General features: G+C 30.7%; 2 protein-coding genes and 4 non-coding genes across 8 annotated transcripts; all 6 read left to right on the top strand.

Annotated features, from left to right (window-relative positions):
• The first annotated feature begins 1014 nt into the window (after positions 1–1014).
• On the top strand, positions 1015–4184 carry LOC105168400 (large ribosomal subunit protein uL22y). The gene is made up of 7 exons (XM_011088468.3): positions 1015–1166; positions 1263–1299; positions 1415–1455; positions 3306–3536; positions 3624–3726; positions 3817–3884; positions 3976–4184. Exons 1-7 carry the CDS (start codon positions 1164–1166, stop codon positions 4015–4017), a joined length of 525 nt encoding a protein of 174 aa, XP_011086770.1. The 5' UTR covers positions 1015–1163; the 3' UTR covers positions 4018–4184.
• Positions 1799–1929, top strand: LOC148787308 (small nucleolar RNA snoR74). Its single transcript, XR_016067076.1, has one exon. It is a non-coding gene; the product is annotated as a small nucleolar RNA snoR74 (small nucleolar RNA).
• LOC148787307 (small nucleolar RNA snoR74) lies at positions 2128–2258 on the top strand. Its single transcript, XR_016067116.1, has one exon. It is a non-coding gene; the product is annotated as a small nucleolar RNA snoR74 (small nucleolar RNA).
• On the top strand, positions 2459–2589 carry LOC148787306 (small nucleolar RNA snoR74). Its single transcript, XR_016067082.1, has one exon. It is a non-coding gene; the product is annotated as a small nucleolar RNA snoR74 (small nucleolar RNA).
• LOC148787305 (small nucleolar RNA snoR74) lies at positions 2788–2919 on the top strand. The gene has a single exon (XR_016067106.1). It is a non-coding gene; the product is annotated as a small nucleolar RNA snoR74 (small nucleolar RNA).
• Positions 4185–6248: 2064 nt separating the features above from the next.
• Positions 6249–8204, top strand: LOC105168399 (signal peptidase complex subunit 1). 3 transcript variants are annotated; one of them, XM_011088465.3, is made up of 2 exons: positions 6249–6358; positions 7738–8204. In XM_011088465.3, the coding sequence occupies exon 2, from the start codon at positions 7778–7780 to the stop codon at positions 8060–8062; it is 285 nt and encodes a 94-aa protein (XP_011086767.1). In that variant the 5' UTR covers positions 6249–6358; positions 7738–7777; the 3' UTR covers positions 8063–8204. The 3 variants fall into 3 exon arrangements, with proteins under 3 accessions (XP_011086767.1, XP_011086768.1, XP_011086769.1); XM_011088466.3 differs by having other exon boundaries at positions 6260–6358; positions 7741–8204; XM_011088467.3 differs by lacking the exon at positions 6249–6358 and adding an exon at positions 6367–6493.
• The last annotated feature ends 5459 nt before the right edge of the window (positions 8205–13663 follow it).

Here is a 13663-nt window from a genome sequence, read left to right as displayed (position 1 = left end):
TGATAATTTTTAAAATAATTAAAAATATTTATAATTATGTCAAATTTTAACATACTACTAATAAGTTACGAATCATTAACTTTGTCATTTTCTTTTAAAAAGAACTTATCATATTATTTTGAAATCTTTGAAAAAAATAACAATTATAAATCGATTGCCAAAATAAAAATTAAAAGAACTATCACAACATGGTGGTATGGCGGTTGAGTGCTCAATCTCCACTTGAATGGCAAGTGTTGGAATTTCGATAAGAATGTTAAATTTGTCACTTTATGTGAGTGTATTATGGGTTGATGGTTGCCAACCCTTAATTTCTGATCCAATGAAAATTGAGTTTGACTTTCTACTAGCATGTTGGTGGGGGTAGGGACGTAAAATTATTCACTTTATATCAGCGTATTATGGAATAATGGTGACTAGCCCATAATGCTAAAATTGGATTTGACTTACTCACACTTCTATAAGTTGGGGTTACGATGAAATTAGACAAATTTTTAACGAACTTTGATGAAAGAAATATTCCGTATAAAAAAAATAGATTTATTTTAGTTGGGATAATCTTAACAAAGTTAGTCACTATCTAACCTTTTTTATTTAGGAGCAATCAGGTCGTGATTGATTGTACGTTTTTTCATCTCATCTCAATGAAAAAATTAAGATGGAATAAGTCTGGTTGGGATGAATTTTTTTATTTAGTATGTGATTGGATGTGAGATAAAAATATAATGATAATAATTGATACAATGCATAAAAGATATTAAATAAGAAAAATAAATAATTATAAGTGAGGTGAATGATTTTGTGAGAGGAGTGAGATGTGTTTGAGATAATTTTTGATTGAAATGAGAAAATTATTCAGCAATCAAATACCACCTGACTTAACCGGAACGAGACGTATCTCACAAGCAAGCTGCAAGCATTTTCTTCTTTCTCGCTCTCTCTCTAGACTAATGGGCCACAGGCCCAAAACTATAGTAAGACAAAATTAAGGAGCCCAAAAACGGGTAGCCCAGCCCATTACTCTTCACTTGGGTCTTTAGGGTTTCATTTTTATGGGAGATTTATAAAACCCGGCGCAACAAGTAGTCTGCAGCTTTGCTGCTCAAAGTAAAACCCTAACGCCAGAGTATTTTCTCCACTGCGCAGCAGAAGCAGCAACGACAATGGTATGTCCTCCGGTTCTCTTTCTATCTGATCAATTTGTGCGGCATGTTCTTTCTTTTTTTTTTTTCAGATTTAATTTATGTTGATCTATTTATCAGGTAAAGTACTCGAGAGAGCCTGACAATCCCACCAAATGTAAGTTACTGCTACGTTTTCTATTTTTCATTTTTTCTGTTGTTATAGTGATAATTAATTTTTAATTTTGCGTAGAATTGGTTTGTTCATTCTGGTCAAATTTGAACTTTTGCAGCTTGCAAGGCTAGGGGATCCGATCTCAGAGTTCATTTCAAGGTGCGAACAGTTTTTTTGTGGTTACTTTCCACTAGTTTTCTGCAACTGTTTTTGTTTGATACCTAATATTTCTGAGTTTTGTTTGTAGCAGATGGTTTTTATTTTTCCCCTTTTATTGATTTGACTGTCGAATTGTCTGGATGGATTTGCCTGTAGTTTCTGTGAAATTTTATTGTCTTTTTTGTTTGTGACATTAATAGTATGTTTGGGTTTGTGTGCCTTAAATTTTACATGAATAAAGTTGCTGCGGTTGAATGGTTACAGGTTCAATTGGTTGTAGTGTCCTGAAAAAAATTCGTGATGTTTAACCTTCATTTGGGAGATTATGTAGTGTAACCTGATGAAAAAAGCAGGGATCTGTTGCCTTTTGTGAACGGGTCTCTCGTAAACTTCAGGGATAAAAATCTGTAATGTTATTGGGTGAACCTATTGAAATATTGGATGATTGATGGTTCAGTAAACAATGCTACAGTTTTGCTTTTTTCAGTTATAGAAATGTCTGTCCCATGGATTTTGATTGGTAGAAGTGGAGGTTGTGATTTGGATGTTAGATATGTTTCATGTGCCTTTTATGATATCTTTGAGGTACCATAATGAGCTAATTGCAAGGTTAAAGAGAAAAAATCTGTTCTAAAGGTTTGCTTTGCAGGTTTATGTTAGTGTAACCTGATGAAAAAAGCAGGGATCTGTTGCCATTTGTGAACGGGTCTCTCGTAAACTTCAGGGATAAAAATCTGTAATGTTATTGGGTGAACCTATTGACATATTGGATGATTGATGGTTCAGTAAACAATGCTACATTTTTGCTTTTTTCAGTTACAGAAATGTTTGTCCCATGGATTTTTGGTTGGTAGAAGTGGAGGTTGTGATTTGGATGTTAGATATGTTTCATGTGCCTTTTTATGATATCTTTGAGGTACCATAATGAGCTAAGTCCAAGGTTAAAGAGAAAAAATCTTTTCTAAAGCTTTGTTTTGTGGGTTTATGTTAGTGTAACCTGGTGAAAAAAGCAGGGATCTGTTGCCATTTGTGAACGGGTCTCTTGTAAACTTCAGGGATAAAAATCCGTAATGTTATTGGGTGAACCTATTGACATATTGGATGATTGATGGTTCAGTAAACAATGCTACATTTTTGCTTTTTTCAGTTATAGAAATGTTTGTCCCATGGATTTTTGATTGGTAGAAGTGGAGGTTGTGATTTGGATGTTACTTGTGTTTCATGTGCCTTTTTATGATACCTTTGAGGTAGCATAATGAGCTAAGTGCAGGGTTAAAGAGAAAATCTGATGTAAAGCTTTACTTTGGGGGTTTATGTTGGTATAACCTGATGAAAAAAGCAGGGATCTGTTGCCATTTGTGAACGGGTCTCTCGTAAACTTCAGGGATAAAAATCCGCAATGTTATTGGGTGAACCTCTTGAGTTATTGCAATGATTGATGGTTCAGTAAACAATGCTACATTTCTGCATATTTCAGTTGATTTTATTGTGTATCCGATCAAAGTTGTGCTATGCCTGGAGACTGATTTAAATAGTACTCGTATATATCTTTCTCCTGCTGGGATTTGCAGTTTAGATATGGTGGAAAACTGGGATGGATTGGTAGCATTATATTGTGTGTTAATGTGAGATGTACTGCCTTCATGACCTATTAAATGCCTTCCATTATTCATAAATGTATGGTCTTCATTAAGAGTTCCTTATCAACCACAGATATTCTCCCTTCCCGTTTGCTGCGACTTTTTTGTTTAACCCTATCAGCTTATACTGGCTGTCTTATCACATAAAGAGTATATGGATTTGTGCAGTAATCTACAGATCATAATAACTTCTTTCCAACCTTTATACAGAACACCAGGGAGACAGCACATGCTATTAGGAAGCTTCCCCTAGGCAAGGCCAAGAGGTATTTAGAGGATGTGCTTGTTCACAAGCAGGCCATACCTTTCACCCGCTTCTGTGGAGGTGTAGGCCGAACTGCTCAGGCAAAAAACAGGCACTCGAATGGACAGGGACGCTGGCCTGTGAAGTCTGCTAAATTCATCTTGGATCTGCTTAAGAATGCTGAAAGTAATGCTGAGGTAAAACCATTCATCTCTTCTCCCAGCTTCTTTTTGAACTCATCATTTGCATTTAAATTCAGTAGGTGATGATGATCTTTGTGGCAGGTGAAAGGCTTGGATGTGGATGCTCTCTACATTTCTCACATTCAGGTTAACCAGGCGCAGAAGCAAAGACGCCGAACATACCGTGCTCACGGAAGAATAAACCGTACGTAGACCTATTGTTTCTTCTATCCTTAACCATTTTGTTCTGAATCTTGTGGACTTCAATTTGCTAACATGAAGATGTCGTTAACAGCATACATGTCATCTCCCTGCCATATTGAGTTGATTCTATCCGAAAAGGAAGAGCCAGTCAAGAAGGAGGTAACCATATTTTTCTTTTTGTTGGTCAAATTGGCATATTCCTTACTTTTTCGACGAATAATCAGTACCTGTCCACTCTTTGGTTGTGCAGCCTGAATCCCAATTGGCAACAAGCAAACCCAGGAAGGCTTGAGCTTTGTACCGAGTGGTCTATCATATAGTTGAACAAGTTTTGAGAAAACTCCACCGTTTCTGTCCTTTCCTTTTGGAGATGAATTTTGCTATTTATTTTTCTATTTTAGAGGATTATTGGATTGACCAAATTTTATGCCATGTTTTGATGATATTATTTTTCTATGATCTTTAAGTGTTGCTAGAATTTGCAACCGTGCTTGCGTGGATATTGATGCACTGTTTGAGATTATGCCTTGGGCTGGGTTGGGGGTATTCATTTCAGATATAGGTTGAATTGCTTTTTCTTTAAATCATTAAGTGGAAAATATAAACTTTTTATCGCAGGGGTGAAGTGATCGTAAAATTTTACATACGACCAAATCCCGTTAAATGAAATCCAACTGTTTATTATTTGTGTAATAAGCTGCGGATCATGAAATTAAAGTAAGTGTTAAAAATTAATCAGATGACTCGACATTAGATAAATATTTGTTTGAATTCAATTTTTTAAATTTAACAAACCAAGTTTGAATAGAACAGTTTGATAAGATTTTAAGTTTGATATGAGCTATATTTTATCAGTGCAAAGACCATAAATTACGTTTAAAAATATCAAATTATTTGAGATGGATTCATCTTTTGTTCAAATAAAGCTTATATTGAGTTCAATTAGATTAATGATTAAATTCAGTTCATAATTTTTTAAATTCGATAATAATTATCAAACCCCTCAACTTATATATAAATTGCCAAATTATTTTAAGTTAAATATTCAATTTTGCGGTGGATTTGAAGGTAGGATTTTCAAATTTAAAATAAAGTTTGATTTTGTCTGAATAACTCTACGTTAAATCGGATTTCAAATCCTTTAAAATACTTTTTTCTAATCACTTCCATCAAAATGTGGCCTAAAATCATATGGAAGAAGCAACTCGATGAAGCAAACAACAACTTGCAAGGATTTTAGTTTGTCAAAATTCAAATTGATATAAGATGGACAATTGAAAATATCTCCTATGATTCTTCTTACTTTTGCTCATATTGAGGTTTTGTTCCCCTTCTTGCTGACTTATTTTAATATATTAAATATCTATTAGTATGTTATTTTTTAACCATGTAACAAATCGGGTCACGAGGGGTATGTATTATTAGCAACAATAAGACACTCATTGTATGTACTTAAATTTATTCTATATAAAATATAAAAAGAAAATATATTTATATTTTTGTTAAAATCATTTTTGATTAATTTTATGGAAAATATGATTAAAGAAGTTTGAATGATAAAGTTGGAAAGAAAGAAAGAGAAAATTATATATTGGAGAAAAAAATAAAAAAGAGAATAACAAAACTTTCATAGCAGTTTTCCTTTTTGAAATGGGGTTAATTTAGTCAATTCATTAAGGCATCGTTTACTTTGTTATATGAGGTATTTTGGTGACAAGATAAAAAAAAAAATCTATATTAATTATATTAGTTGACTTAGACTATTGGGCAGGGTTAGGTTATTCAATCCAAACAACAATAAAATTAGGGCTCATAATGCAAAGTAATGACCTTATTTGGATGTATTATTATTTTATTGGGATAATTACATTCTTATTTGCTGAGATTTGGTATAATTACACTCAAACCCATATGATTTGAAAAATTACATCTAGCACCCATAATATTTGTTTTCATCTAACAAATAAGTCTATTCGTTAGTCAAAATTCACTAAATTTGTTGCTATTAACAAAAGAATTGAATGAAAATTGATATTTACCATCGATTAGTTTATTATTGATTTATTGTAGGTCAAATATTTTTTTTCGTAATAAATTACTCTTATAACGGTGAAATCTATTTCCTCACATGTATCAATGCGTGAAGACATATGAGGATAATTTGATCACAAAAAAATTTATTTGACCTGTAACAGGTCAATTGGGGGTAAAAATCTATCTTTTTCAATTTTTTTGTTAACATCAGCAAATTCAGTGAATTTTAGATGGAAGCAAATTTCAGGAGTGTTAGATGAAATTTCTCAAATCATAGGGGGTTTAACGTATAATTATACCAAATCTCAAAGGGAGGGGGTGTAAATCCTATTTTATTTATACAACCTCAGTAATGGAAAGTAAATGGGCCTGAATGTGTACCAAAAGTGGTTCAGTAAATTGATGTAAGTTTGGACTGGCCCATAATAATTGGGCTTGGATCTAACATGTCTGAAGGCCCAAACATTTGCTTTTGGTATTTGAGATATGGGTCTTGAACTGGCTCATCACACTATATATCTAACGGTTACCGATTACCCGCACGCCCTAAAACCTCGATCCTTTCAGACAGAATCGTCTATACAGTCGTCCCTTTAACGGTGAGTGGAATTCCTTTCTCTCCATACCCCTATTTCCTTAATTGAGTACATCTTCAATTCTGCATTTTTACCTTGTTTGATGTGTGATTGTAAATGACTGAGTTATTCGGTATCCTCTGTGAAGCGTTGTTTATGGTATGGACGTTGATGTTTGTGTAAAAATTGTGTTTTCTTTCTCGAGATTTAGTGTTTGGAGGAATTTAGTCGGATAATGGATGGCTTCTTTTGAAATGATGTAGATCAGATGTATTTGGGTTTGAATTTGACCGAGTACGGTGTTGTGATTTTGTGTGCGGGTGTGTGTTTGGACATGTAAATTAAGATGGGTGTGGCCTCCGTTAGAAGCCTGCTGGTTCAAATGTACGTAGAACATGTTCCATTTGTTTGGAATTCGCGTATGCGTGTGTGTTCTCGTGTGTTTGGAAATTTTTTAATCAGCTTTGTTATGGACTTCTTTTCTTAAAGTTCTGTAGTTTTCAGATTGTTTGTCCAGCAAAGATCTATTCGAGGTCACGTTTATTGTTTGCTTGCTTGTGTCTAAATTCTAATGGACGAATTCACGTTACATCTTAAGTGCTGTTGAAGCAATTCAGAGGACCAATTAAAGTTAAGTTCACGAATTTCTTTTACATTGAAAGGTGGGAGCAAGGATGATCTGGTATTGTAACTGGAATTGTTTCTATAGGGCTGTTAAATCATGTCCATCCGGGAGAACATCACTACAATTTACTTGTTCTTCAAAGTCTTTTGGTTGATTCTGGGTCTTGAAAGTTGGAATGGAAATGCTTTCACCTGATTTAGGTCTATGTTGCACAAGACTTTTAGGTTTCTGCTATCTTTCATTGCCTGTTTTCTGGCGTCAATCTATTATTTACTTGTCCGAGTTATAGGTCCTCCCTAGATAATATATCCTATGCAGTTTGGCTCTTTAAATTCATACTGTTTTATTCTTATTTCAACAAGTGTATAAGATGAATGCATATTAGATAATTAACAAATCCTTGTTGTTGGTGGAGGGAGTTATATTATTGAAAAAGAAAATGCAATAAGTGGACACTTAAGTTTTTCTACATAGGCAGCTCCACCTTCACTTCACCTTTGCCCCCTGAAGCACTGCTGGCATATTCAATGATGTTCTTTCGTTTAGTAACAGTATCATGAATTTTGTGACAACTGCAAATTGAGATTGGTATACTTATTTTACAATAATACTAAGTATGGTTTCAAATGTTATGATCCTTTCAATTGTTGGCTTATTTTTTACAACTGATTATTGTATTTATATCAGGTTCTTGTCTATCTTATATGTGGTAGGCCTATTCTTTAACTCTGATTGTTCTAATAATTTAACAACTCTTGTATATTTGATGTGTTCTCAGTAGGTTGAAAGTAAGTCATCTCACATTGATTGGTTTGAAGATGGATTGGCAAGGGCAGAAGCTAGCCGAGCAGCTGATGCAGCTGATGTTGGTAGCTTTTGCAGTAGTTGCATTTATTGCAGGCTATGTTTTGGGGTCATTTCAGACCATGTTGCTTATTTACGCAGCTGGAGTTGTATTAACTTCTCTTATTACCATTCCCAACTGGCCGTTCTTCAATCGTCATCCTCTGAGTTGGTTAGACCCAAGTGAAGCTGAAAAGCATCCCAAACCACAGCCTGCCAGTTCGGGCCCGAAAAAGAAGGCATCTAAGAAGGTCAATTGAATAGTCCACATCAGTTTTCATACTTGTTCACAAGTTTCTCACTCAAGGATGTATAAGATACATACATTTCTTAGTCGATTGGGGGTTAATGACACTGACTGCGCTGGCTTCTATTGATAGTTTACAATTTGATCGGACTCTAGCTCCATATGGTTTTCTGATAGCTAGTACTATACAATAGACTCTTTTTACTGTGGGACACTCTTAACTGCGCCATCTGGCACATCCTTATGAAATCATAACACCTATAAAAATGTCTCTGCATGCAACTGAACTTCATCTTTGAAGACATGTATCACTTCATATATCACAGACCTATAAATATCATTTAAAGTATCAGATTTCCATGTCTCTATCCAGGTGACGGGTTGACATCATGAAACTGAATGTGATACCGTTACTATGATATATACGTTAATTGTTGTACAGGTGATTGATCCAATGCTTTTCTTTTTTTTTCTCTGAAACATGATTGAAATTTGAGATAGAAATGTTTTGCATGTCGCTGAGCATATATATGCCTTGCAAAACTTTCCAGTTGGAAGGGGATTGTGTTCATTGTTGGTTTAACAGCCAACTTGATGCTTTCTTCATACTTACAACATATATTTGTTCGCATTTTTTCTTGATTTTGTTCGTCATATTTGCTTTTGTCATTAATTTCTTAGTTAACAATGCTTTATATATTTGTGATTTCTTGCGAATTGTAGGTTGAGAATTTTATTGACTGTATGAAGAAAACTAATCCTCTTATTTGCGTGTAAACATGCTACTAATTTCTTGTACTTTTTAAATATATTACTTGGGATACATAGATGCTCAAGTTTTTAAGATCCATCCAAGATTAGTGAATAAATATATTTTGTCTGATAATATTGTTAAGTCTTATTTTATATTTCCTGATTAGATATTCAAATTATTTATGTAGATATATAATGAATCAATTTAAGAAAAATAAGCATATAAAACAAATTAATTTAAATAATGAATTAGATTAGTTTGTAACGAAATGATTAAAAAGTTTATTCTATCAAAATGAAATACACAAAATAAGGATTATCGCACTAAAATTAAAAAAAAGTTGAAGTACTTTTGTTTCTATTTGAATATATTAAATTCAAGTAAAATTTTCTATTTATAAAAACACATCTCAATCATACATGAAGAGAAATAAATGAATATTTACTGTTTCTTTCTTTCTTTCTTTTCTTTTTTTTTGGTTTCATATATTCAATTATAATGCATTTTCGTTTCTTTATGGATTTTTTTTTATACCTAATTGACTAAGAAATTATCATGAAAAAGTAAAAAAAAAATTGCTTCTAATCTACCCTACAACAAGAAAAGAACGAAATATTAGTACACTATTAATAAACTTACAAGTTTAACTTTTAATTTTGTCCTAGTAAATTTTAAATTTATTTGTGTACAAATTAGACCAATCATAAAATAGTTTAATTAATTATATTTTATATTAGTTTTTGTGTATGATCAACGTGAGAAAATAAATGTTACAAAATTATACAAAATCAATTATATAACTTATTTAATTTAGTGATATCTGTCTTAAATAGTAATGACATAAGAGATTATTGAACGAGCATGATGTGGCAAGACACGTTGAAGCTATTTGATGTGTCATCAACCATGTACGATGGTGTGGATTAATCGTTAGCAACGTAGGATTGTGATATGGCGATGAGTCATTTGCCACGTCGGAGCAAATCGAGGAGTAAGCAACCACCCTATATCTCTCACAACATTTTTAAATTTCAAATTGGCACTTTAATTATCCATTTTTGCTAGTGTTTTATTACGTATTTTGCTTTATAGACACATTCAAGTGTATAATTAAATAATTAATGTAGGATATAAGCTACGATAAAAAGAACACACAAAGTTATACTATGTTTGCGTTATATAATTATTTTAGAGGGATAAAAAATCTATCTTTAAGAAATTATTTATGAATTAACCCCTTGTCAACTTCTCTACTTGAATATTTATTTATTTGAATAATTGATTTGATAAATCCTTCACCAATATTTTTTTCATATTAAGGGGAGTTTAGGACACATTCATTGACTTATTGCAACACCAAAAGTCACATTTGTTTGCTAGCCTTTACAAGACAGCAAAATTCCAATTTGGATCCGATTTAATTAGATATGAATTAATTATATATACAATATATTTTTATCGTATAATTACTGTATAATATATTTATCGTATAATTAGTGTATGATCACTTACATCACAAGTGTGTATTGTACTTATTTTATGTGACTGATTTGATTCGATCAAACTTGATTTAGATAAGAATGTTGTTTAATTTAAATTATTGAGAATTTTCTGTATGTAGAACGCTTAATTGTGGGACTTAAATTTATTATTTGGCGTCTAGAGTTTAATTATATTGTGAAGGGACATAGATACATAGTTGACAATTCAATTAACTTAATCTTAATATTTGTTGTTGAAATTAAAAGTATATTAAAAATAAAAACAAAAAAAATCAACAGATATTTGTAGAGTGGAGACAGTGATATATACTTTTTTTTTTTAAATGGTTACATCAACATCTTAATTTTTTTTTAATTTTCTTAAATAACCCTTCTTTCATTTTGTGTTAGAAAATAAATAAATTAATATTATATTAATATAATTTTTATATATAAAAAAATTACAAACTTTATTAATAAAAATATCTATCGTTGACTTCGATGCAATAATTTGTCAGCGATTTTATAGTCTTTTCTCTGACACATATGTATGGTTTTATCAACGAGAAGGGAAAAAAATTAGATGAAAAAAAAAATATATATATATATAGACAATAGAGTAAATAAGAATAATATATATATATTTTTATCTTTAAATTGGATGAAAATAAAATTGGACTCTGGATGGATGTCATATACATTGGATTTTACTTTTATTCCATGTCTATCCCCTAACAAATCACCGAACTATCTATCTCTTATACATTTATTTTTACTTCTATTTCTCTTATACTTCCACTTTTCGCTCCAATCAAATATATTCTTAATGTAAGTTTATTGCAATTTGAGTTCATTGATGAATGGTTGTACTTATTTTATTTATTGCTATTGATGTAATAATATAATTACCGATTATATAAAAAAATATTTTATAAAAATGACTTAAAATCAAACATAAAAATTGCTAGTAATATATATATATATATATATACTATTTATTAAAGATGAAACTCCTAAACTATCCTTAGTACTCTTAACGTTTATTTCTATCTAGCATATAAATTTATCCATTAATCAAATAAATTCATCCATTAATCATATTATTCTCTTATTGTAGATAAAAAAAATTCTTTTCTGACGAAAATATCCTTGTTAGGATGAAGATATACTCACTTATTACTTATTACTCATGTATTTCAGATAAAAGAAAATTTTTATCTGACGAAAGTGTCTTTATAAGGGTGAAGATATATACCTACTCAAATATGTATTAACTCGTAAAGATAGTTTGACAAAAAAAAATTTATTTGACCTGCGTCACATCAGTAATAAGTCAACCGGAGTAAATATAAATTTTTATTCATTTTTTTTTGTCAATATCAATTAATTCAATAAATTTTGACTAACATGAAACTTTATATATTAGATAAAAAAATATTAAATGTATTAAATATAATTTGTCAATCCATCGTAATTTTATTTATAATTACATCAAATCTAAAAAAAAAAACGACAACATACTTATCCATATTATTTGAGAACCGGTCATTTAAGGGGGGGTTGGTTTTTCATTTTGTCCAAGAGTCATTTTTGAAAGATGTATTAAATGCATTTCATAATAATGATATAGCTATTATTAGCCCATTGACTTTTGTTGGTTACAATTTAATAATGTTGTGATCATCTAACTTTCTTTTTTTATAAAAAAAAAAATTGTAGAAAATTTATAATAATAAATCTATTAAATTTATTTTGATAATTTCTTATTATGAGATATGAATTTTTGAAATTCCACTTTGAGTTTTTTTTTGCTGGATTTCAGATCTAGGGAATTTAATTGATTTTTTTTCTTTTTTATCATGATTGATTTTGTGAAATAAGTTGCTGGCAAAATGCTTCAAATTTTAATTCCAAGAAAAAAATACAAATAATTCCTGTGATATTGTAAATGAGTATATTATCTTCCGATTTAAAAAAAAAAAGCTATTTATCTTTCTTTTTTTTTTTAGAATGCAACAATTTTACTCCTTAGATAGGAAGATAAATTGTTTTATTTTAAAAAGTATAGGGGGATAAATTATTATTTTTTTATAAAAAAATAATTTATTTATTTACGGTATGACATATGATAAATTGCATTAAATCCTTTTAATTTTTGTAAAACACAGATTATTGCGTCTACACAATGTAAAAGTGATTAGGGTGTGTTTGGCCAGCGAATGGAGCTCTTAGAATCACTTTTTACAGCTACATCTAAAATCACTTTTAGTCGATTATGATTTTGAAGGCGTATTTCGAAGCTTCTAAACTACACAAATTTTTGTTTGTAATTAATATAAGATGTGTGTTAGTATCATCAATCCTTCCAATACAGACTTGTAATAGACAAATGACCTCATTCACACAAAACGATGACAAATAATGCAACATTCGACATGATCAATGCTCGTAATCGTCCCTTCGGCCCGAGCCTCATGGATTTATTTTTAAAAAGACGTCTCGCTAGGAAGATGAGGTACTGGAGTTTATAACCACACAAATTACTCATTTGCAATCGATATGAGACTCTTGTCAGTATTATCAACCCCCAGATGAGAGGGTTTCGAACAACGCATGATTTCAATTTCATTCCCTTAAAACGCTAATTAGTGTGGGCTAACATGCAATCAGAATCTTGTGGCTCAAAGTACTGTCTATTTTTATCAAAGTCGTATAGATTGATTTTTAAAAAGATAATTTATTAAAAAATTATTAGAACTTATAAACATTACAAATTTTTTATTTACAATTAATATAAAAAGCGTGACAATAATATAATATTATTTTCTTTCCACAAACAAATAAATTTATTAGAAAGTCAAGACAGACGGTTCTTCAACTCAAAAAGCAAAAGCTATGATATTAAATTTATATCTTGATGTGGTAGATTCAATACCACAATTTGGAAGACAATTATACCCCTACCACTTTAACATACTCCCCAACATCCATGCCTTTTTCCATGGTTAGTGCCCCATTTGCAATGTCGGGGTAAATTATGTTTTTGATCTCATATGATATAAAATATTATATTTTTAGCTTTATAATTTAAGAATTTAGTATATTTAGTCTCATAAATTAAAAAATTAATAACATTTGAGATCAAGAATGCTGTAATTTTTTATTTTATGGGACCAAATATGATATAAGTTTTTATTTTATGAGACAAAAAATATTATAATTTTTTATTCTATAAAATTAAATATGCTAAATCGGTAAATTAAAGGACAAAAAATCAATACAATTTATTATACGCGACTTATATAATATTTTTTTTTCTCGATTTGAGACTGGACTGAATTTCTGACCATTGATCTCAACACGTCTGGTGGGACAAGGT

Source organism: Sesamum indicum, linkage group LG8 (genome assembly GCF_026168435.1).
Source record: "Sesamum indicum cultivar Baizhima isolate 11 linkage group LG8, ASM2616843v1, whole genome shotgun sequence".
NCBI classification, from domain to species: Eukaryota; Viridiplantae; Streptophyta; class Magnoliopsida; order Lamiales; family Pedaliaceae; genus Sesamum; species Sesamum indicum.
Note: the sequence above shows the minus strand (reverse complement) of the source record. Positions and strands in the feature narration are given on the sequence as shown.